The 23,726-nt window shown below is 44.2% G+C and overlaps 1 protein-coding gene across 1 annotated transcript in view; it reads right to left on the reverse strand.

Annotated features, from left to right (window-relative positions):
* Nucleotides 1-78: 78 nt before the first annotated feature.
* LOC119169316 (gamma-aminobutyric acid receptor subunit alpha-2) overlaps nucleotides 79-23,726 on the reverse strand; it is a 99,564-nt gene continuing 75,916 nt past the window's right edge. Inside the window, exons 7-11 of the mRNA XM_075878421.1 lie at nucleotides 22,170-22,304; nucleotides 20,278-20,430; nucleotides 18,679-18,839; nucleotides 17,634-17,786; nucleotides 79-7,275 (exon numbers count right to left, since the gene is read on the reverse strand). Of these exons, the coding sequence (XP_075734536.1) occupies nucleotides 6,859-7,275; nucleotides 17,634-17,786; nucleotides 18,679-18,839; nucleotides 20,278-20,430; nucleotides 22,170-22,304 (1,019 nt within the window). The 3' untranslated portion in view covers nucleotides 79-6,858. The remainder of the gene's footprint in view (nucleotides 7,276-17,633; nucleotides 17,787-18,678; nucleotides 18,840-20,277; nucleotides 20,431-22,169; nucleotides 22,305-23,726) is intronic.

A 23,726-nucleotide genomic window follows, 5' to 3' on the forward strand; every position in this document is an offset into this window, starting at 1 on the left:
GAAGGAGGTGAGTACTAAACTCTTGAAACAGTGATTTCTGTAGAGCAACGCTAGTGCGGCGACGAAGAAGAGACAGACTGGAACAACAACAATGCAAGACTTTATTATTCATTCCCAAGCTTCGAAGTGGCACAGCGTGTGTATCTTTGACAGTGTAGTGGGAAATGCGCAACAAAAACATGTTTGCTTAACAGCTTTCGTGAGGACTCGATAAAATGTCTAAGACGTTTCTACTAAAAAATGTCGAGCTGGTTGAACATATAAAGTAACCAAGAATGTGCTCACGTATGCATATTCATAAGACGTGGCAACGACTACATATAACATGTCTTTCCATTACCTTAAGTCAAAATGATAAGCACATTACCAAATGGCTGCTGTATGTAGCTGATGAATTGAATAAACATTACATGCGTTCGAAGCAGCGTTAAATGTTGTGTTCGAAGGTATTTACAACAAGGAAACCAAAAAAAACCATTTTGTGAAAAAAAAAATTGTTTCTCTTGACAACGTGTTACTCAACGGCTTCGATTTTTAGGATCTCGTTGGGCTACAGAATTGATTCGTTTTATGATCTATACATCGACATTTCACGCAACACGTGTGTGCAAAGTGAAGTGACGAATTTACACGGTACTCGCCTGCAGTGCGCCAGCGAACCCAAAGCTAACAAACCACGCGCTCAATCGTTATTCTGGTAAACGTTTATGCACGTATCGAACACACGTGCAACTCCTAAGGCAATAGAATGCAAATGCGGAGTAACAAGAACAGCTTTCAAGGTTCTCTCTCAAGCCCAGTCGTTGCTTATATGGCGGTATTTTATAAAAAAAAAAAACGGCTCGCCATAACCGTGGACTCCTTATGCATACCGTCGAAGAAAACACGAGAAGGTTCGTGAGAACGGTAAGACGCGATATGCTTCCAGCAGAAGTTTTTGCATCTCCGTAGAGCTGCTGCTTGCTAGTAATCACACCTGGACACCCGGTAAGGCTTATGTGATTCGAGCGAGCACCACTGTATTGGCAGCTCTCGGCAACAGGTACGCGATTTCGTGAATGCTCACTCAGGACTGTTAGTTTTTTACGTGTATACGGCAAGTTTTGTTGAAACTCAAACAACCGATTTCACGGTAAGGCGCGAACAAATTCAATGCCGCGATTTTTTTTTGTATATGCTGGGCGCGTAATTCACGAAAGAAATTCTTCACAGAAAAAAAAAAAAGAGGTAGGCATGTTTTTTCGGCAAACGGTATTCGATCAAGAACGTCCCGTTTTGGCAAACCTGTTCTGTGTAGAAAACAGGAAAAAAAAAGGCGTCTGCATGTATACTTTGATCAGGCAAAACCTACTCCAACAAGCGTGCATATCGATTACATATATCACTGGTCAATAAAGAGAATACTAATTTTACGCTGATATATAGATGATGTTTCTTAAAACACACATTCAGACACACATCTCGCCGCTAACAAGCAACAACGATCAACCGAAGTGCATCATTAGATGAAGCTCTTAGAGTGCATGGTATCGCAGGCACGTGTAATATGCAAAGCTAAACATAAAACAAAAAAAGACCAACATGAGAAGCGTCCATTCTACACCACGTGGTTTGTCATAAATCAAGTTAACCAGTGAATAGTGAGAATATTACCATGAAATACGTACGTTTGACAGGAAGTTGGATGCACAGCGCTTATATGCAGTGTGAATAAAGAAAGACAGCAACAGCAACTGAGGAAAAGAAGGGGGAGGAAGATCTGGTTTCGCGCATGCTATTTTTTTCGTGGCTATTTTTTTTAGGGTCTTGTGCACATGCGCATATGGCCCGGCTTCGGCGATGTCTTACAATATACGCCCATTGTTGTCAGTTAACGCGTGTCGCAGCTGTCTCGCTGTTTTTGTCTTTTTGAATGCTCTTCAGTTTTCCAAGTAAGCATATATACCGCCTTATTCGTACTACCAGTGTTAATGGGCCGGTTGCCGGTACTGTTCTTCCCAGAGTTACGGAATTAAGCCCGCGACGTCTTCAAGTTCATAACGGAGCTTTCTTTGACATGTTTCTAGATTATGTCACTACATTGGATAAGCTTGGTTAGCTTCGTAAGCAGTAGTGTAACGCGATTCTCAAGATAGTGAAACAGTAAACACGGCTGACGCTGCAGATGACGTGATAAAAAATAGGCTAATGCAGGAGACATTGCGATCTCATGCACTGCGGATCACGTGGGCAGCATGCCGGTAGGTTTCCATGGGCTGGTGATTGAACGACCAGATAAGTATTTGCTAAACTGCTAACCGCATTGCCGAAGACGAGCAGTTTAAGAGCATTCAAACATCACGTTTGCGAGAGCTCCTTTTCAAGTAGATTCTAAGATATGTATTGTTCCACTTCTTTTTAAAAGAGAAAAATCTAAGGACTTTAACCGATGTTACACAGGCAATTTTGATTGTGATCCGGCCTGGTCCGGATAAGATTTATTGAACGTGAATGGCTCAATTGAACAACCTGCTGAAAGAAGTTCACTGATAAATTCGATCCCGATTGGGCTTATTCGCGATCGGCAGTGCACCGTGTGGAACCGATATAAGGCTTCCGCCCGGATGAACGGAAGTGATGATTGAAATGTGGGCAGCCGGTCATGCAAGTATCTTTTTCATTCCGGAAGTATGTTGGAGGGGGATGCACTGCAAGTAATACTGTTGTGTGTAACTTCCAAAGAGGGACGGTAAAAAAATGGGTAGAGTGGAAGAAAAAGGAAGGAAACAAGGGAGAGGAAAGACAGGGAAGAAGTTACCCAGCTAAGAATAACTGGTATGCTATCCTGGAATAAATAGCATATGCACATGAGCCAATGACAAGTTCACAACAGTGTTGACAGAACAGAAGTTACAAAGAAGCACTTCTGGAACGACGAAGTTTGATGGACAGAAGTAAGATGGGGAAGCCAATGAATGATTTGGTCAGGAAGGTCTTGATACAGTGAAAGTAACAGCCACTAATCTCAGTTGGCGTTTACATTTAGTTTGCATTGTGCTCATGAAGACATTGAAAGAAGAGAAAAATCTTAAGACTGTGTTACATTACTAGAGCCAGCAGTCAAACTATAAAGCGAATGCTAGCGATTAACTGCCAGACACCACCAATATAGAAACAACTGGAAACCTACCGACACTGTTTCGAACATTAGCAGGGTAAAGACATATCTAAAGTTGTACTTCACAAAACAAAAGGGTACGGCGAGGAATAAAATCACAGATTGTAGTGTCATTGCGATCACGAATAGATTACACACCAACGTCCAAAACTGCGCATGTGCGGAAGTTCTCATATTTAATTCCGCAACTTGGCGTGATTTAATTGGGCTCAGATCTGCGTGTGCTTGTACTCACGTAGAAAAATGTCACAAAATAGTGAAAACTGTTTTTTGTTTTATTATCGTGAACAGAGGGACGCCTAGACTAGAAAAAAAATCTGTCAAAAGATATTACTGATGACGGAACGGAAAACAGAGTGGGTCACTGTAGCAGGTAAAAATTGGACGAGTTACATATGAGACTGTTGGTGACAAAATAAAAACACGGTCAGTACAACCCAATGAGAAAATTTCTCTGACCAAGTAAAGAGATAAAGGCCCCACGAAATAAGGTGCTTGTGGTCACTGCGGCAATTTGATTTTGCGAGCGAACTCAGTTATGGAGTGTACTTGGTCCTATGAGTGCTTTCACAAGTGTAGCTATAACAGAAAATAGTCCAGAAACACAAATTTCGTATGTGATTAAAATCATTCATTCATTCATTAATTCATTAATTAATTCATTCATTCATCAGTAATAATGAGTTACCACCAAATAGTGACCGACGATAGGGACGTAGTTATAGCGCCTGCTTTACGAATGGATAAAATACACATGAACAATGCATGCGACTCATCTCTCAGTGAGTGAGTAGAGTCAAGCAAGACGGTCAAACTTGAGGAATATTGGTATTGTTGCTCTTAGGAAAAAAAATTGCCCGCAGCTTCCCTCGGGGGAACACTGAGGAGGATGCGGACCATATAATTGGTTAACGGGGTGTTAAAGTGCGACTTACTTGGGTCGATGGCTAAATTGGTTAACGTGGTTGTGAAATGGGGTGTTAAATTGCGACTTACTTGGGTCGATGGCTAAATTGGTTAACGTGGTTGTAGGAGGGGGTGTTAAATGAGTGAACACGTACACACGTATGCGAAAGGGCGGCGCTGGTCGAAGGGACGTCGATCATTGTGTTTGTGGATTCGTTGGAATTCATTTCACCGCGACCTTGGACGTCGATGCGCCGTACAAACCAACCGACGAGCGGCAACTGAGCGAGCGAGCGCCGACCTTGAGTATTTATACAGCACGACGGCGCATGCACTGTCAGCTGTTGAATGTTCTCGAAGCGCGACGCCACATGCGCGTCCACTGGAGAATCAGGAGAATTGTAGATGTCGAACGCGGTGTGTAGAGGAGGAAGGGTGCACAGATGGTGGAGGAGTGAAGCGCGCGCGGTGTGTAGAGGAGGAAGGGATGCACAGATGGTGGAAGAGTGGGCGACGGCGTGACGGCGCATGCGCGCGTCAGCTGTCGAATGTTCGAGAAGCGGTGCGGACGGCGCACTACAAGGCGCGAGTATAAGATGCTCCGCATCTAAAAATCAAGTAAACGAAATTAACATTCCATCACGTGTAGTTAAACTTTTCAGGTGTTGCTATCTACATAACATTCAAGTTGCCCAGGAAGAAACAACGCGGAGAGTCTCGAGAATGTTAGTGAACACGGGTAAGCAAAACATCGATGAAGGAAGATGCAGTAAGTAGAATGAGAAAGGAACAATGTGTTTTATATACAAGGTTTGCGTACCTACTGAACATAACGACTGACACTGGATGTAGAATGGTGAATGGTCGTTTAAGATACGAGATGGCACCGGATAGTCGCAAAACTCATGCAGTTTGCCCAGGGATAGCATCTGATTATCATGGCGCGCGCCATGACTAGCAGCTTAGATAAATAACACTTGCCGAATTAAAGATTGACGGGGTGCTTTTCGTCTTCACGATAAGCACACCGTCAATCTCTAATTCAGCAAGTGTTATTTTAGACAAGGGTTAGTTGTCAGTCAGTTATTAGACAAGGGTTAGTTGTCAAGGGCGTTTCTTTGCGTATATTTTATTGAAATAAACAAATAAATGAAACGATCGCTGAGATTCCTATTTTAACACGACTATCCCTTTGCAATAGGTTGTTATGGTAAAGAAAGAAAACAAGAAAAAGAGTGTGTGTTAATATATACATGCAGTTCCTTATTTAGTGAGTTACTCTTCACAGCATAACGTTTCATTTCTCTCAGTTGTCGATGTCCAGAGATAATTGTTAGAAGTACTAACTAATATTATGGATATGAAATGTGTTGCTAAGGTCACTCCTATATCTTGTAAGGAATATGGATGCCCGAAGCCCGCATATTATGTGGAGTGCCGTTCAACGAGACTCACCGGAAAACTAGAATTATTTTGGCACCTAACGCGTGATAAGTCAAAAAGTACTGGCTTACAGACCACTTTACTGGTGGGTTTGAGTGCTGCCATACTGGGCTATTAACCATTGTTTTGTATGTTTAACAACTAAACGAACAGTGTTGTGGCTGACACATACTCGTGAAAGGGGTCGGATTGGTGCATACGACGTTTCAATGCCTTATTGATTCCAGTTGCGATATACAGAAAAAAGAAAACATCGGCTTAACAGCCCAAGATCGCGGCACCCATATGTCTTGCAGAAAATGGTCTATAAATAATAATTAGTCAATTCCCCTGCGTTTTGCAGAAAAAAATGAGGAGACCCTAAGTATTCGCCTTCAGGAGTTGAATGCAATAGTGACATCCTGTTAGGGAGGGAGCCACACCAGGACACTAAGAGAGTTTCCCACCAGCGGGGTGAAGGGTTGTTTTACAAGCAAGAGATGAGTGTGTGTCCACCGCCCGTGGGCGAAGATGTGTTGTGCAGTCGCAGCACGTCAATGGCCGACGTGTTAACGGTGAAAAGGTATGTTTTTGAAGTGCGGACATTTGATGACGCGAGAGTTTCCTGGAAAAGAATCCTCGAGCACAGCGGAACGGCAACCAACGGTGGACTGAATCAGTGTTTCCTTGAAGAGAAGGTTTCAAGCTTTGTTCCAAAAATTTTGAACTGAATACGTTTGACGAGCCTTTCAGCCTATAATAGCCTTGGTTAATTAATTCACGAGACCGCATTGTAATGCTTGTTTGTACCCATTTTGCGTGTGTTCTATTGTATTGTGTAGCACGTTGTTTGGAGTATCTCTTGATTGGTGACCTATTGTATCGGATTGTTGCCGAGTGTATGTGTTGTTGGCTCTGCCATATTTGAGAATATAATTTTGTTTTGTTATCCATTCTCGGCTCTGCCTCGTTCTTTGGACCACAGCAGGCGTCCGCTGGCACGTCAAAGGGACCAGTGCTAAATTGCCCACGCTTTCGTGGTGCGATTCGGGGGGCCGATACGTCAGCCCTTGAAATAAGCCCCATGATTGTATCCCTAATTAAGAGGACTAGTGACAGGGCGCCTTTTTTGAAGTTTTCACGCAACAGATGATCCGCGCTTGCCATTTACTGTGTTTATGTATTGGGAATTGTGTGGTGTTCTCCGCTCTTCCTCGTTCTCGTGAGTTGCATTTAACATACTGCGGTCTTAAAAGCTTCCCCTACAACTGCATGCTGCTCTACCACTGCGTTCCCTGCCTAGTTTTTTTGCGCGTCGTTCTGCCATAACGCACGACACGCGCTTTATTTTTTGCCCCGCTTTATCTCCAACGTCATGCGTTGTTCTGCACTTCCCAGCCGGCGGGCCTGTCGCGACCCGAGCTGAACCAATAGAAGAGATTGATCACGATGAAGCTACACGGGAAGAGTACGCGAGATACCCTGTCTATCTGCGACACGCTGTTTACTGTGGCGCCACGGTCGGCGCGGCGGCGCATTTCGTCTCGGTACCGCTCGTTGCCCAGCATGCAGTTGATGAACTGTGAGCAGCAGTGCTGCCGGCGTCGGTGGTGATGGCGGCGGCTGCCCCGCCGGAGGCCACCGTGTAATCTCTCGTCCTCGTGCAGAGGCCGCACCCTGTGCTTGAGTCGTGAAGGAGGCGGCGGCGGAGGTGGTGGAGCAGCGTAGCCCACGAAACGTCCCGCACCTCGATGTGACACGGGTTCGGTCTCCACCACGTGGTCACAGTCCTGGTAAAAAAGTTGAGCAGAAGAGGGAGGAACATAGGTGCTATTGATTTTTTTTACGGATCATATTGAAAAAAAAAAAAGCTTGATGCAGAGGTCTATCACTTGTCTTGTCAACAATTAAGTCAGAGAGAGGGGAGTTAGGAAGGTTAAATGAAAAATGCCCAGCTTGCTATCCTTCACTGTGGTGTAAGGAATAAGACTAGATAGATAGATAGATAGATAGATAGATAGATAGATAGATAGATAGATACATAGATAGACATAAATACATACGTACATAATACATACATACATACATACATACATACATACATACATACATACATAATTGCATAATTACACACATACATACATACATACATACATACATACATACATACATACATAATTACATACATACATACATACATACATACATACATACATAATTACATACATACATACATACATACGTATGTACGTACGTATGTACGTACGTATGGCGTACCCAGCACAGGCTGACACTTATGAGTGGCACAATCATGCGTGCCGTGTTGTTGCTCATAGGAACTGTTATAACGTTTTCATAGCTCTTTGTCATAGAAGCGTGGTGATTTGGGCTAGTTGATAGGATATGACGATTGTAATAGCGTGAGCTCAGAATGACGACAAAGGGACACGAAGACGAGCGCTAACTTCTCACCAAGTTTATTGTGCAGAGTTCCGAAACATACAAAGAAGACAGCAAACCATGTGACAAGAATGAGGCATACAAACAACACACGCATGAACATTCTCGTACTCACTCAAAGGACTTCAATATAAAAGCTGACGCTGTTTTTATCCTTTTTTCTAACTATCACCTCACTGCGAGGATACTCGGCATGAAGCGCAGCTCTAAGTTTCATCTGCTAGCAGACTGCCACGAAATCTCGTGAAATCGTAACATGCCAACCTTATGCCCATCACATAGTGAATCAGACAGACCCAATTTTTTCGGCCAAGAGCAACGACAAAACAATGCGCAGATGGCACGCGAACAGGTTTCATGCGTTAGCAAGCCTTCCGTGTCTCTGTCTGAAAAGAAATTGAAGTTCCTCGAGAGTATGAGCGCACGCCACTAGAATTATTTCTTTCAGTTTTCTGTATCGTTTCCTCAAAATTTTTTCTTGGTTTTTGTCTTTTTTTACCTTACAATTTTTTGCGTTGCTCATTTTGGTCACATGGTTTGTTGCCACGTGTCCTTTTGTCACATGGTTTGCTGTCTTTTTTGTATGTTTCGGCGCTCTGCACAATAAACTTGGTTAGAAGTTAGCGCTCGTCATGCCTCGTCATGCCAGCGAAATCTTTCTTTAGATGTATATTTATCAAGAGGCTGATGCCTGCATCTGGCTCGGTCTGCTCCAGCTATACTACATGACAGTGGTTATCGCAATGATGCTAACAATCGAAAAACTAGAGAAACAAACACACGCATTAACATTCTCGTAATCACTCACAGGACTTCAATATAAAAGTTGACGCCGTTTTATGCTTTTTTTTTTGCTGTCTAACTCTAACCTCGCTGCCACGATACTCGGCATGGAGCACGGCCTTAAGCTTCTTCTGCTAGCAGACTGCAGACTAGAATTCCGATATTTGACAACATCGCGATAACCACTATCATTTAGTATAGCTGGAGCAGACCAAGCCACACGCAGGCATCGACCTTTCGATAAATACATGTAATGAAAAATTTCGCTGGCATGACGAGGCTGAAATTCGTGACACGTGATGCGTACATCGTTGCGATGTATCTAATGAATGTATTGTCTTTTAAGGATTTTAGAATCAAGAGGGACGCTTAATTTTACAAAATTAAACTTTAGATGTGCATTAGGTATTACCGTGTTGTCGGGCCATTGTGAATCAAGATGATTAGGGATGCAGTGTACTGTCGTACTCTAAAGAGACGCTAAGGAGAACGGCGGACACGTTTATGTGTGTGAAGAATGCGACTGTGCGAAGCGTTGAGCAACTGACTTGGAGTGATGTGGTCATGTAAAATCTTAAACAATTAACGCTGCGCATAGCAGCAGAATAAGCGTAGACGGCCATAGAACTTCCAGAATTACCGGAATCACCAAAAGGTGATTGGCCCGTGTGCTCAGATTTGGGTGCACGTTAAAGAACCCCAGGTGGTCAAAATTTCCGGAGTCCTCCACTACGGCGTCTCTCATAATCATATGGTGGTTTTGGGACGATAAACCCCACAAATCAATCAATCAATCAATCAATCACCAAAATGTGATTGTTAAAAAACATGACGTTAACGGGAAAATAAGAAAGCCAACTCAGGCGTTAAAGAAACGCACGAGAAGGTGCAATATCAAAAAGATAAAGAATAAAAAACAGCTTTTCAATCTTGTGAGCAGGATAAAAAAATCGAATGCAGAGTCTTGTGAAGCTGGTTCTGCTGTGTTGTTGTTATAGGTGTTATAGGCTATAGCTGAAAAAATACCAGGGCCGAACTTTATAAAGCAACATCGAACACGAAAGCGGAATCCTGTCATGACTGTCAGTGTTTATAAAATAGGGGAAACAGCTACCGAAGTCTGACAGTGCTAGCAAACAAAATAATCGGCGAATCTCAATCGTGCAATTTAACATAAAAGAAAAGATGATGGCACCATAAACAAGCTAGCGAATGAAGCGTGTTGCTCTTGTTTTTCTCTAGAAAATGACCGAGAATACGTAGTTAGAGTGCATGAAGCGATACGCAAGAAATAAAAAAAAAAGACGAGAGAAAAAAGAGAAACACCAAGCCACAGGAACCCCATTATCATGTTCTTGACGAGAATTGAAAAATTACAAACACGCTACAACAGCTGATAAAAAAAAACTAACAGCCATTAATTAGTAAACGCAAGTAATACCCTTGTTACACGGGCGCTTGCAACGGTCTTTAAAGAAACCGGCAGTTTCCCTGAAATACCGTTAGGAGGAATTAGAGTGCAGAGCAAGCTCGCGAGCGTCATCGCAAACCCAACGGCGATCGACATTAACGGAGTCCCGTTGTCAGCTGGGAATGATGGAAGCCCCAGGAAACGATAGGTACTTACTTAAGACAAGCCCCGTCATCACTCCCGCCACCTAAAAAGTTAGCAGTGGTTATTATGCTCGGCTGCTGGCCAGAAGGTCGCGGGTTCGATTCAGGCCATGGCTCTCGCATTTCGACGGAAACGATATTCTAGAAAATAGTGTACTGTGATTTGTCAGAACACGTTAAAGAACACGCGATAGTCGAAGTTTCCAAGGGCCTCCACTACGGCTTGCTTCATAACCAGATCCTCGTTTTGGTACGTAAAGCTTCAGCTACTATTAATAATAATAAAAAACGTTTCGAGGGACACCGTCACTAATGCATTTGCTAATTAAGTTGCTTCCAGATCCCATGTTCTAACTCAGAGCTCGGAAACATAAACACGTTTTTATAGGTACCAATGGGGGGACTATTAAACAAGCTCGCAAGTGAGGAGCATGGACAGGCTGCCGTGTATGTCACAGTGAGGCAAATTAAGGACAAACTGAAAAATTTGGCGCAAGCTTCCAAAAAAGTTTGCACAAATTTATTATAGTCATTTCCAAACCAGGAAAAAAAATGTTGTTCTCGGATAGGTGACTCGTAAACTAGCACTGTACTTTCTACACTTCCCCCACTGTATCACGCAGACGATGGCACACGGTATGGAAAAAAAATGGCCAGTAGTGACACATTTTCCATGTAGTCCCATGATAAAGCATCCGAACGAGAATGAACACTGAATGTGCCGTCTAAACACAACCACCACTGTTCAGCTCTCCCAGCCAATACGACATTGAATTGCCGTTTCCGCTTTCGGCCGTTGCAAGTGCCTGTAATAAATCCTCCTTTTTCTCAGGTATGCTTACGTGACACTGCAGGAGTATTCGCATCACAAGTTCACTAACAGCTTCGTAGTTATCAGGAAAAAATTAGAGAAAATGGTCTCGTGGTCTGCCCCACTTCTTCCAGTTAAATTGAAGAAATATACAAAGACGGCCGCGAAGACTGACCAGATAATTATGGAATGTTTTTACAAGAGCACCGGAGTTTGTGAACTCACTTATGCATCGGTGCAGTGAGGCACGTACAGAACGTTTAGTAAAACAAGAGAAAAAAAAAGCCCAGGTGAGGCCCTACCGGTCCCACGATAAAACGCGAACACTATTGCAAAAAGAAGAAGAAAAACAACAAGACGTCCAACAAGAAGCCGTAAATCCTCTCCATATTAACTCCGTCTCTCGACGCGTCTCCCCAGGGCATGAACGGGCTCTGCCTTTCGATAGCGTGTGCGATGTCTCGACATTATCGAAAACAACGAGTTAAGAGAAAAAGAAAAAAAAGAAAAAAAAAACGTACCACACAGGTGAACCATAAGAACAAAACGCTTGTGAGTACGAATCAGAAAACCAGCTTCAGGTATAGGAAAGGAGATTAGAGAGAGAGAGAGAGAGAGAGAGAGAGAACAGAGGGGGGGATAGTGCTAACGTTATCTGCATGTTTGATTGAGCCCGGGCCACTTTTGGAGAGCTCCGAATAAGTGCGCTTCATTGCAGTCAGAAGCCACTTAAGCGATGATTGGAGAGCATGCTCGACAGGTTCTGAATCTTCCGGTGCGCCACGTGCTCCCTCTATCCGAGTTTTCCGGGGTAGGAGGGGCGGGGGGTCCTCATTATTCATTTTTGCGCCAGCATCCCACTCTGGCGCTTGCTCCTGCTCCAGGTCTTCTCCTCTCGCAGAACGTTACAGGCGAACGCTTGCTTCTACATCGCAGTCCAGGCGTGAGCGTGGATGCCCCTACTGGGCGTCGCGCCTCCCACGCTGGCAGCAGTTTCAGTGGTCAGATATGGAAGCGTAGCTGCACGACGCGTCGGCATGGCTTTGTTTGCTCACTGTTCGACCGCACAGTGGCTAGATTTTCGCTTCAGGAACGCGTGCGGGTGGTAACTTGACTGCCTGAAAACTGTTCGTCGGAATTTCCGTTGGCAGTTTGTGAAGTGGTGGCAGGCTTATGCGGACCACGTCTCTTGGGCAGCATACGGAGTAGCTGACCGTAACCGCGCAGCGGGGCGTTGTTACAGCAACAGCGAGAAGTAACTCTCGTCAGCTCCCGAAATAAATAAAGGAAGTAAAGTAGGGGTGTTGTACGTCGAGAAAGGTTCAGACCTTGCTTGGCAAAAAGCTCTCTATCAGGCAGGTCAGGCTACACGCGCTCGCCGCAACTACAGCCACCAATCATCGTCGTCCGTAACAGCGGAGCGTCCGTCATTCACAATCATTGCAATTATACTGCGCGAAATAAAGAGCCATCCTGGCGAACTTCAGACAAGTAAGCATGCGAGGGTCGTAGCACTGCTCCAGTCTGGACACGTGGACGATTGGCTGGCCACGGTCAGAAGAGTGTTTCAGTGGCTCGATGAGGTAGTTTATCGGTTATACTTTTTGTTGTATACTATATGGGCCGTGGTATTTGGAGACCAACTTGTTGCAAAGGCCAGGAGCAGTCATGGTGAACGGGGATGGTAGCGTCTGATTGCGAAGTTACAGGTTGACGGGAGCCCCGACTCCTCCACCACTTAAAATAGGAGTGTTGTACGTCGAGAAAGGCTCAGACGTTGTTTGGTGAAAGGCTCTTCATCAGATAAAACAGACTAATGGCGAGCGCGTGCGAAAACTACACCTACCGGTCACCGTCCTCGTTTTCCGTAACAGCGAAGCGTCCGTCATTCATAATCATTACAGATGTTGCAAATAACAAAGATGTTCGAGCGAAACACTTTATGTACTGGTGCTGGCCAATGGTGAAGTGAGAAGATCTGGTGGTAACGCTTGCAATGATTGTAGAATTCACCTTGGGGTAGGTAGGGGAGATAGCTATTATATGGAATGAAGAGAAAGCTTAAGCAGTGCAGGTGTCTGCCTATACGCGATACTCTGTAAACTGCAAAAATAATCACAGGCACTACGCCTGTAGGAAGGGGAGGGCAAAAGAAAAAAAGGCAGGTGAACACGTGACGATGAAGTGTATAGTTGTGACTGCTCATCGGTGCATTCATCTTTTAAAACGCGCGATAAAAGAGGGGGAAAAAAGCCTGACACCTCGCCCGTCATGCTTAGTGCATTTCGTTTTTGTTGTGGTTTGCTGTCATGATATATTTGGTGGCAACCTCAAAAAAGAAGACTGGTAAGCCCGTTGATACTGAACATCCTGATGTGTAGATAAAAGAAATCATGCAGGGCGACAGAAGTATTTCATCGATTCTGTCGTATTGTTGTGCAATACCTGTCATACTGTGCTGCTTAATCACGTTAAACCTCATGATAGGCGAGTGTTACAATACCAAATCAATAAAAAAAATCCGTAAACAGTGGTTGTGTGCTCGAGACAACATTCTATCAACCCCTGTTTACAGATATTTTCATCGCGAACTTCCGTCTGTCACTTCTTGCTGTTTTATGAATAACAAATCAAGGCTTTATAAGCGACGGTGTCAGTTTTGTGGCGTATTGAAACGATGCAGTCCATAATTATGAACAAAAAGGATACATAATTTCGTTATTTCATTATTCATTTATAATTTTTGTGTTTTTTATTTAATGTACTTACCTCCCCCAATGCCCCAGTGTTCAGAGCAACGAAAATTGCTTACCATCGTTATTTATGGTTGTCTTAATCGTTCTATAAACGGTCAGTTAACAGACTCCAACTGTCATTTTACACCCTGCAATTAAGCTTGCAAATTCATAGAGCAGACCGCATCGATCACGTTTTCTGAATATTATTGCACTGTGCGCCGCGCAGAGCCTCCATTTTGAAAAACGACTCCTGCGCTCCTTTTCTACACCTGACTAATCCTCCCTCCACGCTCAGTGACGCAAAGTCGGTGATCGGCGACTTGACGCAGCACGCAGCTCGTCGATTGGTCGAAATCAGGCCTCAACAAACAGCATTAAAGTTAACGTAAGTTCCTGTTTTCACCCACGACTACGAAACTGCCCCCTTTTTCTTGGCACTGCGGTGGGGCCTCGCAGTTGGCGCGCGTGCATTCCTCGCTCAACTGCAGCTCACCATGACGCCTGCGCGTACGTGCTTCGGCCTCAGCACGAGCGACACGGGGTAAAAGCGTTGCTCCATGGGTAGATTCACGACGACGGGTTATGCCTTCTCTTTCCTATGAGGGAGAATGGTGGCGAGGCCACGAGAGAGTTTGAAACCAGCTGAAACCGATATTCTAAGCCCTGTAACTTCCGTAATATGACACGTATTCGCAAAATTCTTGCGGCAGCATGTTAACGAAGTAAAAGTGCGCATATTTTTCTTTATAATGATATTTGGACCTTATGCTTTCTACTAGCCCCTTAATTAACGTAACTTCATGTTTCCCGAGTCTGGAACGCTGATGTGACGTGTCAGCAACACCGATGTAGGTAGGAGTATACATTTCACAGTCGTTTAGCCATCGAAAGAATGTGCCCCTCTCGCCTAAGCATGCTTAGTGGAGATGTGAAGAGACCATCGATCATATCTCTAACGCTGTTCCCACTCCTATGGAACAATGCCAGAGTCTCTGTATTTATTAGAGGGGCCGATTGGTCAGCCTCCCACCGAAGCAGACGCCCTGGAAGCATCACTTCACAGCTTCTCGGCCCATAAAAAAAAACACTGTTGTAGGTGTTTATTAAGGTACGCAGTGACCGAGACGATAGCAGCAACAGCAGGCAAGGCGTAGCCAGGGAGTGAACAGCCGAGCGAGCCAGGTGATGGCAATGCGCTTCTTAACGTGCCTATCTTTTTCCTCACGCACAATATCTTTTTACAGTACCTGAAGCTGACAGGATGCCCAGCTGTAGGTATGCTGCGTGCCATTGATCTCAGCTTCCTCCTTCTCTGTTTTCTTCGCTTCCCCACGCTCTCACTATATACTAGAACGGCAGCAAAAATGGACCAATGCCAGTTAAACACGTGCGCTTCAACTCCATCTATTAAAGACGATAGTCGTTCTTGGAAACCTTCGACAGAAAAGTTTTGACCTGTCAGTCCGCCCGCCCGCCCTTAACGATACTTCAAACGGCCGACCCCATCCGCAGCGCCCACCGATACTGCTCAAGGTTCAGCGTTCATACTTGTGTGATTGTCAAATAAAAAGCAATCATTGCGCATATCTTAGGCGCCCTAGCAACACGTAGATGTTTTGCATGTGTGCCTTTATACTAGAGAAGGCACACAAGTAATTCTAAGGACCGTAGCGTTAAACACGCTGCGCTGACGGTGCAATGCGATGCTCAATAGGGCAAGTGTTACCAACGCTTTGCTAAAACGACACGGTGGTGGCACCTGTACATCGCTTTGCGTTCTACACCTTATCGCCTCCGCGAAAGACACGCATCTTTCTCCGCAGGTGCGCACGCCTTCCTTCGTTTTCCAAGATAGCTGCCAGATGGTGCTTGTGTCTAACGTGCCTCGATGCACTCGTTCGCCTCCGCTGCACGCTTGAGGTACTCTAACGCAGCGCCTCCAGAACACCATTCATCGATTTTCTTGCGCAGAACATCAAATAAATGTTTTGTTCACTCTCTGCGGACGCAAGACTTTCGTCTTTCGACGACATTTGCAGTGTAAGAAGGAGATAAGGGGCCATTTTTCTTTCATGTGACTTCGTGCAAACTGATACAAAAAAAAACAACAACTTAGCAGTGACATAGCTAGGCCATGCCAGGATATGCGTAGCGTGAGCGACGGACGAACGGACGAGCTAGCGAGCGCGCTCATGCTATTCAAGCGCCAGCCCTCTAGTGACACGTCACTCCAGGTGCTTCCAGGTCTTATGCAGTACGCCCTGTGTGCCGTGTGATGTCACTGCCGCTCGGGAAAGCGCCGCACTGCTCTCAATAAGCCACGCGAAACTGCTCAACCTCGGCCAGTGTAGCTTACTCTATAGAAAGTGGACAACACTGTCTGATAGGTGAAACTGTTTAATGGGTGGCAGGCGTCTAAATAATAACCTATAAATTTTTACTAAACGCATACAGATATGTAAAATAAAAAAACAAGACTGTTTTCTATCTAAATAGACATTACTGCTTTAACAGACATCACTTGGGTGTATGAGAACGTTAATGAGGAAGTTCTATGGGATACATTGAAAAATGTTGGCATGGGCGATGGCTATATGCAGCTTTTGAAGGAGATGTACTGAATAAAATGGTTTGCGTAGAATGGGAAGGAATGAGTGGCAATGAGAATGCTAATTTCTGCAAGGGGCTGAGCTATGGGTGTGTTTACCTATAGACTGTTATTCATGTTGTACATGGCGAGAATGAAAAACAAAAGCACTAGAAGGTAGCAACACTGGCTTTAATCGATCATACAAATAGGGCGGTGTGATGCTTGAGCAGAAGCTTCCAGGTTTATTTGATGTTGACAATATTGTCTTTTTTTTACAGACAGTCAAGTTGATATACTGCGGCTGACGGATATATGCGGAAGAGTAGGTAAAGTACTTGGACTAGGATTTAGTGTAACAAAATGTGGATTCATAGTATTTATTGAATCAAATGATGAGCCTGTGGCAATACAGGGCCAAGAAATTCCAAAAGCCAGAGAATACAAGTACCTCATAGTATGGTATGGAATCGATACATGGAGGTACAGGAAGTACCTCCATGTATCCAAAGGTACCTCTGCTCACACTGGGCAGCAAGAAGTGACCGCCTAGCTGATTTCGGCAGATGACCGTGGCTTCGCACTTGCGTCCCGTTTGCTATCGTACCACCGGCTGTGATGCGCCTGGCTGTTGCTGTGTAACTACTGATTCGTGGAGTCACAGATATCAGTGTAGGCAAAGTCACAACGAACACATTTGCAAAACATTGCCAGCTTTCCGTCATGGTTGCGCAAAGTCACGTGCTGAATGTCTTTAAATGGTATTGCTCACTGTGCACGGAGAAGTAGCAATCTAAACAAGTCTTGGCGAACAAGACAAATACACATTTTACATTGGCAGGCACTTACTTCACCAATACGTTTCAAGTTTAAGCAAAGGCATTCATTTCTGTTTGTACAAACCATATCCTATCTGTTTGCCCATGCTTTTGTATTGTTCATTGCCATATATGAACAGTTATTAGTTCGAAGAGGTGAGAAGGATCCTACTAGATACGGTAGTTTTCGAAAGACCATACGCGCAGTCATCTTGTAAGTGATCTGCTTTTACAACGAGATAAAAGTGACGTGGATAGACGTGTACGTTCCCGCGTATCGTCGACAGAAAAAACAGTTAATAATGTAAGCAGGTAAAAAGGCGAACAGGCTACGTACCCTTCTTATTCTGCAAGAGCACTCCTCGATGCTGGTCAAAGGGACAAAGAGATCCACGTTCTCTTCTTCTTCAACGTCAGAGTCACCGGCCATGCCCTCTTCTTCTACGGCTTCTCCCTCTTCATCTGTGAGAGGAAATTCTCCGCTGCCAACCTGGGGAAAAAAGAAAAGAAGCTTGGGACAGCACACGATGCGACAGGAAATGTCGCGGTAGAGTTTTATCTTCAGGGTAGCAAGCTGCTTTGGCGAGAGAAAAAGGCAGTTTTGTCGAGGGGACGAAAAGAGAAATGCGAAGGCCTCAAATTGAAATGACATACGAAGAAAGACTGGTGGCTCGCTACTTAAACAAACACAGCAGTTACATCAAGCGAAGTGACCTTCATATGGTATATAGATTCAACTCGAACATTTCACTGAAAGAGATAAGTGTGCTCACACAAATTACCACGCCCTGCAGGTTCGAAGTACAAGGTCGGAGGCAAGCTGCGCTACTCCGGCGAAAGACGAGTGAGGCAACGCCTTTTAAAGAGTGCGCTTTCGCCCTTTGTCGCGCCATCTCGCGGGTGATAGCGAACATGCGTCTGCCACGCTGAAGCATGTCAGAGATGCGCGCACCACCAACCGTAAATGGCCTATATAAATAGCTCACCGCATATATGCTGGAAGATGTATGCTTTGTGGATGGCCGAGTAGCTAAACGCGCCATGCAGATTCCAATTGCCAGTCGCGAGCGAAAATTTCCTACTGCACTGTTTGTTTGTCGATTGTATATATAGGGAGTGTCCATCTTAATGCTAGCGATGTAAATAGAAAAGAAAGAGTGGAAGTTCCGTCGGATACGCGTTGTATTGTGGGAAACGATTTCATGCGATGCAGTGAGTGAGCAGTTGCCTATGACGTCTCTTCTCGCTTTGAGCCACGTCTTACAATATATACGAATATCTTGGAGAGAGGAACAGGAACACTTAATTAAATGTTTTCTTGAACAGTCGCGAAAATGTTACTCGCTTTTTTCTTGAATAGAATGTGTCGAATGGAGGATCACCTTGGTGAAGTAGTGAACACCCGCGAATTCCAGGAGAGTGAAGATGACGAAGGAGAAACACATGATGACGAACCAGTCCAGTGAAGTCGGGTAGGGAACCTTGGGCAGGTCTGTGCGTGTGTCCAGTCCGAAAGTGGACAGAGTCAGAACGGTTGTGATTCCTGGCAATGGAAGAGAAAATTAGCGCTGATACAGCTCGAAAAACCCAGGATACGGTGACTATCTTATTAATCCTTAGAAACGAATGCCTGCGTTAACGGGAAGGAACACTGGTTGCGCAGACTTAAGCAGTCCCTCGTGAATTTGTGTACGACGACTCGTAGGTGCAAATCATATCCTTTTCCCCTTCAGATAATTGTATTGGCGCGATCAAGTTCTTCTAATTACATGCGTGCAACTCCCTTTACATCTAGTATCGTAATTACTGCAACCACGGTATCATATGGCAAGATTTCAACTTAAGTACATAGTGTGGCGGTCAACACTTTGTACAAGCTGCTTTTTGAGTTTTCACAATAATTCAAAGAATATTTTGCGATATCGCATTGTTCGCCGATAACAGGTATAATTATGAACCATGCCATACATAAACAGTTAACAAATTAACGTAAACAAATTGGAATACATTGTGAATACGCAGGGATAGCTAAAGCCTTCTTTACGAAGGGTGCCACACTTGCTCGCACAAACAACATCGATGCGTCAATTTGAAGCTTATTCAGTGCGCACCTCTGAAGACGTTGATAGATAATTTGTACAAGAAAATTTCTTTTGATTGGGCTGCTGGGTTTCTGACGTAAAACTTCCGCTAAAAAATAGTACCATCCTGCTTCATTTGTGTACGAATTCTTTGCACCGTTCAGATCACTCTTACAAGGGAATGAACTTCCTAGTGAGTGCAACGGAAAGTTTAGTTTGTGTAAACTAGAGATGATTTCGCTCGTACAAGACATGACTTAAATTTATTGCCGAAGCGTACACTCTTGTTACGCTAATAGTAAAGCAAGTGTTTTAGGTACGATTTGTAAAAGAAAAAGGATACTGAGCTCCATCATCAAGAAAAAGAACGAAACATTCAAGGCTAAACTATATGCACTACTGACAGGACTGTCTTCGTTTCTCGTAATTACCGGTCGCGCTTGTCTTGATAGTATAACAAAGAAACTCTTATGTTGCTCGGAAACGCAGGAACAATGTGGTTAATGCCAATGTTGAAGCAGCACCTTAATGGTCACATGACATAAAATATTTTTTTCCCGTTTTGTCAAGGCGTATAACAATTTCGAATGTCTTTTCACGAGCGGAGGCCCATCTCGTGTTCTTTCCGCAGATTTGTGAAATGCTCACTGCACGGAAGTATAGTTTCACAGCTACCATTTCGCACACGCAACTAATGAGGTACACAAGTTCATTGGTTTGACACTATTGCGATTAAAGAAACTTCGTATCGGACTAATTGGCACGAACGTAAAGCTAGAGTCAACAATTCAATAATTCGCATACGGGGCTGATAAGGGCTATGATTCTGCCCTATTATGTTACAAGGTATCAAGATTTCCGCCAACTTGTCTCCGAGTGCGTAGCAGTTATTTGACTCACCGAGGCCAACTCTGTCGGCAGTGGCTTCTCTGTTAATCCAGAAGGAAACCCACGAAAGCACGACAATTAGGATGCAGGGGACGTAGACTTGGATTAGGAAGTATCCCATATGTCGTTGCAGATTGAAGTTGACGTGAAGTACCGAGAACAGGCCTAGAAGGGGAGAGGTGCTTTAATAAACGTTATGCTGCAAGCATCGCTTACTTTGGAAAGCTGCAAGTGAGCATGGGAATAATGTTGGAAAGATATGCGTTAGTGCACTGATACAGGGCCAAGTTCAGCATTAAAGAGGTCATTATTTAAGAAAAGACAAATCACGACTAGGCCGTAAGAACAGAGTGTATATCTAAACAATGCATTTAGTAATATTGATACATCTTGATCGAGACACTGTTCGTAGAAATTGGCGTTCATGTCTTTGATTGTTTTTCAACGACACGCCATATTTATTCTACAATTTATGATCAAACTATAGGTCAGGTTAAAGGCTGGTTTTGTGAGTTTGTTGTTGCTCTTAGCTTGACATAGGCAGTAAGACGGTAAGTTGGGCCAGTTGGTTAGGATCCATCGTGAACTTACAGCGCAACACCATAAAAATACAGGACAGTGTGATAACGCTACCTCGGTGCACCTCGTATTCTGCGCATGTTGTGATGTAGGCTGCCAGTACCTATATATACACTTTTCACCCCGTTTTTTCCAATAAAGAACAGTTGTGAGTCAGCGCAGTCTTTTCTTTTTCTTTTGCTCCTTCCCTGTCCTGTAATTTTTCTGGTGTTGCGCTGTAAGTTCACGATTGACATAGGCATCTTAAGAAGAAGGTTTCACAGAATGCAGTGAGTAAGTTCGTAATATAGTAATGTTTGATGACAAGGGCTCGTTAAATGTAACACAAAAAGTGTTACATAGGTTAGCGACCAACTGATGTCACGCACTTGCTAGCAGTTAAAAGTATTGTGGTTTTCCTTTCAGCATCACTTCTGAAACACTTCACGTTTTTGAGGGACATCACAGGAAATGTAAGTGCAGAAAGTGCAAGATGGACATTGTAAAGGAACAGTCTGACCATTTAAAAGGCTATTCAGAAAATCGCAAGGGGAAGAATAAAAATGCTTCACTATGAATTCTGGTTTCGCTTCGTCGTCGCGGCAGTCACATTGGTGTTATCTGATAATAAATATGAACGTAAACAATCGGTGAAAAGCACGCGTTGTTTCACACTTTGACCAATGACGCATTTCGCCGGCCACTATCGTTCCTCTTGAAGGTAGGCCACTAAAAAGTGCGTTTCAATATGTACTAAACTAATATGTTTTGAATCACTGTAAAACCTAACGTATTTTGTTTTGCTCGTGCAGAAAACACCAAGGTATAAGCTTGAAAAATTCTCTAATCGAAATCTGCATATGTCGTATTCAGTGCACTCGGTACTCAGCCTTCTTTGATATATGCATGATTGCATAGCATATCGTTCACGCGTACGCAGAGATACGGAGGAGAGATGATCCGTCTAGAATAAACTTGTGCGAATCTGACTTCCAACCAGTTTTCGACACTGCTTTCTTGATAAGAAAGCTGTCAGTTCAAGAAAGTGTGGAAAGCGTTGTCTATATATCTTACCGCCTTGTAGTGGGCACACAAACAGCGTGGCTTCTAAACTTCCCACAATATGCGTAAGATATGCAAGGAATAGGAAGATAGATTGAGTGTTCGAGGTGGCGTACCAAGAAGCGTGAAGTTGTTGCAAGCATGCTCGCATAAAGTGCTTGCTCTCCGAATTAAAGAAGGAGGTGATAAATGCTGCGAGACTGACAGGCAGCTCGGGTGACAGTGTCGGAGAGTGGCGTGCACTGGCTTTGAGGGCCGTCGGCATTGCGACAGCCCTTACTTACCGTTATTGAAGATGTACGTTGAGTTCCGGTAGGGGTAATTAATGAGGTCGAACTGCGACAGTGCGAGCCCCGGTATCAGATCTACGGGAAGAGTGGAATCCCATTTGTAGACGAGCTGGTCAGCTGTGTAACCATCTGCAGAAGAGTGAGAAAGCGTGATGTATGCACACTTCACTTCAGCTGTGGAGTTCACAGCACTGAAACTCCCTTGGTGGTTATGGGTGACATCAACTGAGGGCACCGGAATGAAATTAATCATAAGTTTCAAATTTTTTTTCTGAGAGAGAGAGAGAGAGAGAGAGAGAGATGAAGAGATTTGCATGAAAAACATGGTACGTGCGGTCTATGAAGGTTGTATAGACACGCGCGTAGGGTGTGCCACAAAGCGGCCACTGCGGCTGGCAAGTGAATCAGCGACCTCACGTACAGCAGCTGCACATCGTAGAGCCTCCTCACAGACTGGTAAGTTTGCCGTTTAAATAACGCACAATCTTTACGACTTATCCTTTTCTCTCATACTCAAACTAACACTGCCCTCCCCCTTCTTTTCCATACGACACGCTGGTATGAAAGAAAACGTCGCGAGATTCTATGGTTTCTACGGGGCAAACGAGAAATGAGAACTTGGCGAGACATGGGCGTTTAACAAATGTCCGACCTGAAGGCATCAAGTCTGGCAGACTAGATGCCTATCCGTAGTAGGCGATAGGTTATTGGTCAGCGGCTGGCTCATAATAAGATAACGTGCTACGTGGCACCGGCAGAAAAAAAAAGATTGTTTCACACTTTTCGTAATGACAACAGTTCGCACTGACCGACGCTCCCACGTTTGAAGAAACCTTTATGCCCCATAAAGGAGATGAGGGAATAAAAGCCACAGTAGCTCAGTGGTAGAGCATCGGGCGCGTTAATACAAGATCGAAGGTTCGAATCCTGACGGTGGCAAATAATTCTTTTGTCCCATTTTCTTTCTTCACATTTACACTACAATCAGAATAACATCTCCTATATGTTCCTTGCCATGGCTGTCTGTTCGTCTTCATTAATACTGTGTCTAACAAAAAAAAAACAAGCCCCAAAATTAAATCTGCTTCATAATAAAAAAAAGCATTTACACAAAGCTGCGCTTCAACGAAACATAGCGACTGAGAATGATGATCAACACTGGCCAACCTTTGGTACCGTCAGCCTGCAGCTATTACTTGCATGAGGGTGCTTATTTCTTTGAAGGCGAAGGCAAGTATCTAACAAAGGGAAGTCCTCCTGTTGAAAGTTTCTTGTGTCCAAGGCTTTGTACTCTTCCGTAAAGCCCACTCTGTTGATCACACAGCTGACGTCATTATTCGGGCTTTTGAACCAGTGCCTCTCGAGACCTGCAATGGTCTACAAATAAGTCGTCGTCGTCTCCTTCGCGCAACAGGTCTCAGGCCTGGCCGATCACCCGACTTTGACAGCTGGCTTCGTGGACAACACCAATGTTCTCTACTAGACTACATACGTGAAGAAAACTTGTACCTGTATTTTTAAAAATTATTATGCCTAGAAGCAGACTTTAGA

The sequence above is a fragment of the Rhipicephalus microplus genome, chromosome 2 (assembly GCF_043290135.1).
Source record: "Rhipicephalus microplus isolate Deutch F79 chromosome 2, USDA_Rmic, whole genome shotgun sequence".
Classification (NCBI taxonomy): Eukaryota; Metazoa; Arthropoda; class Arachnida; order Ixodida; family Ixodidae; genus Rhipicephalus; species Rhipicephalus microplus.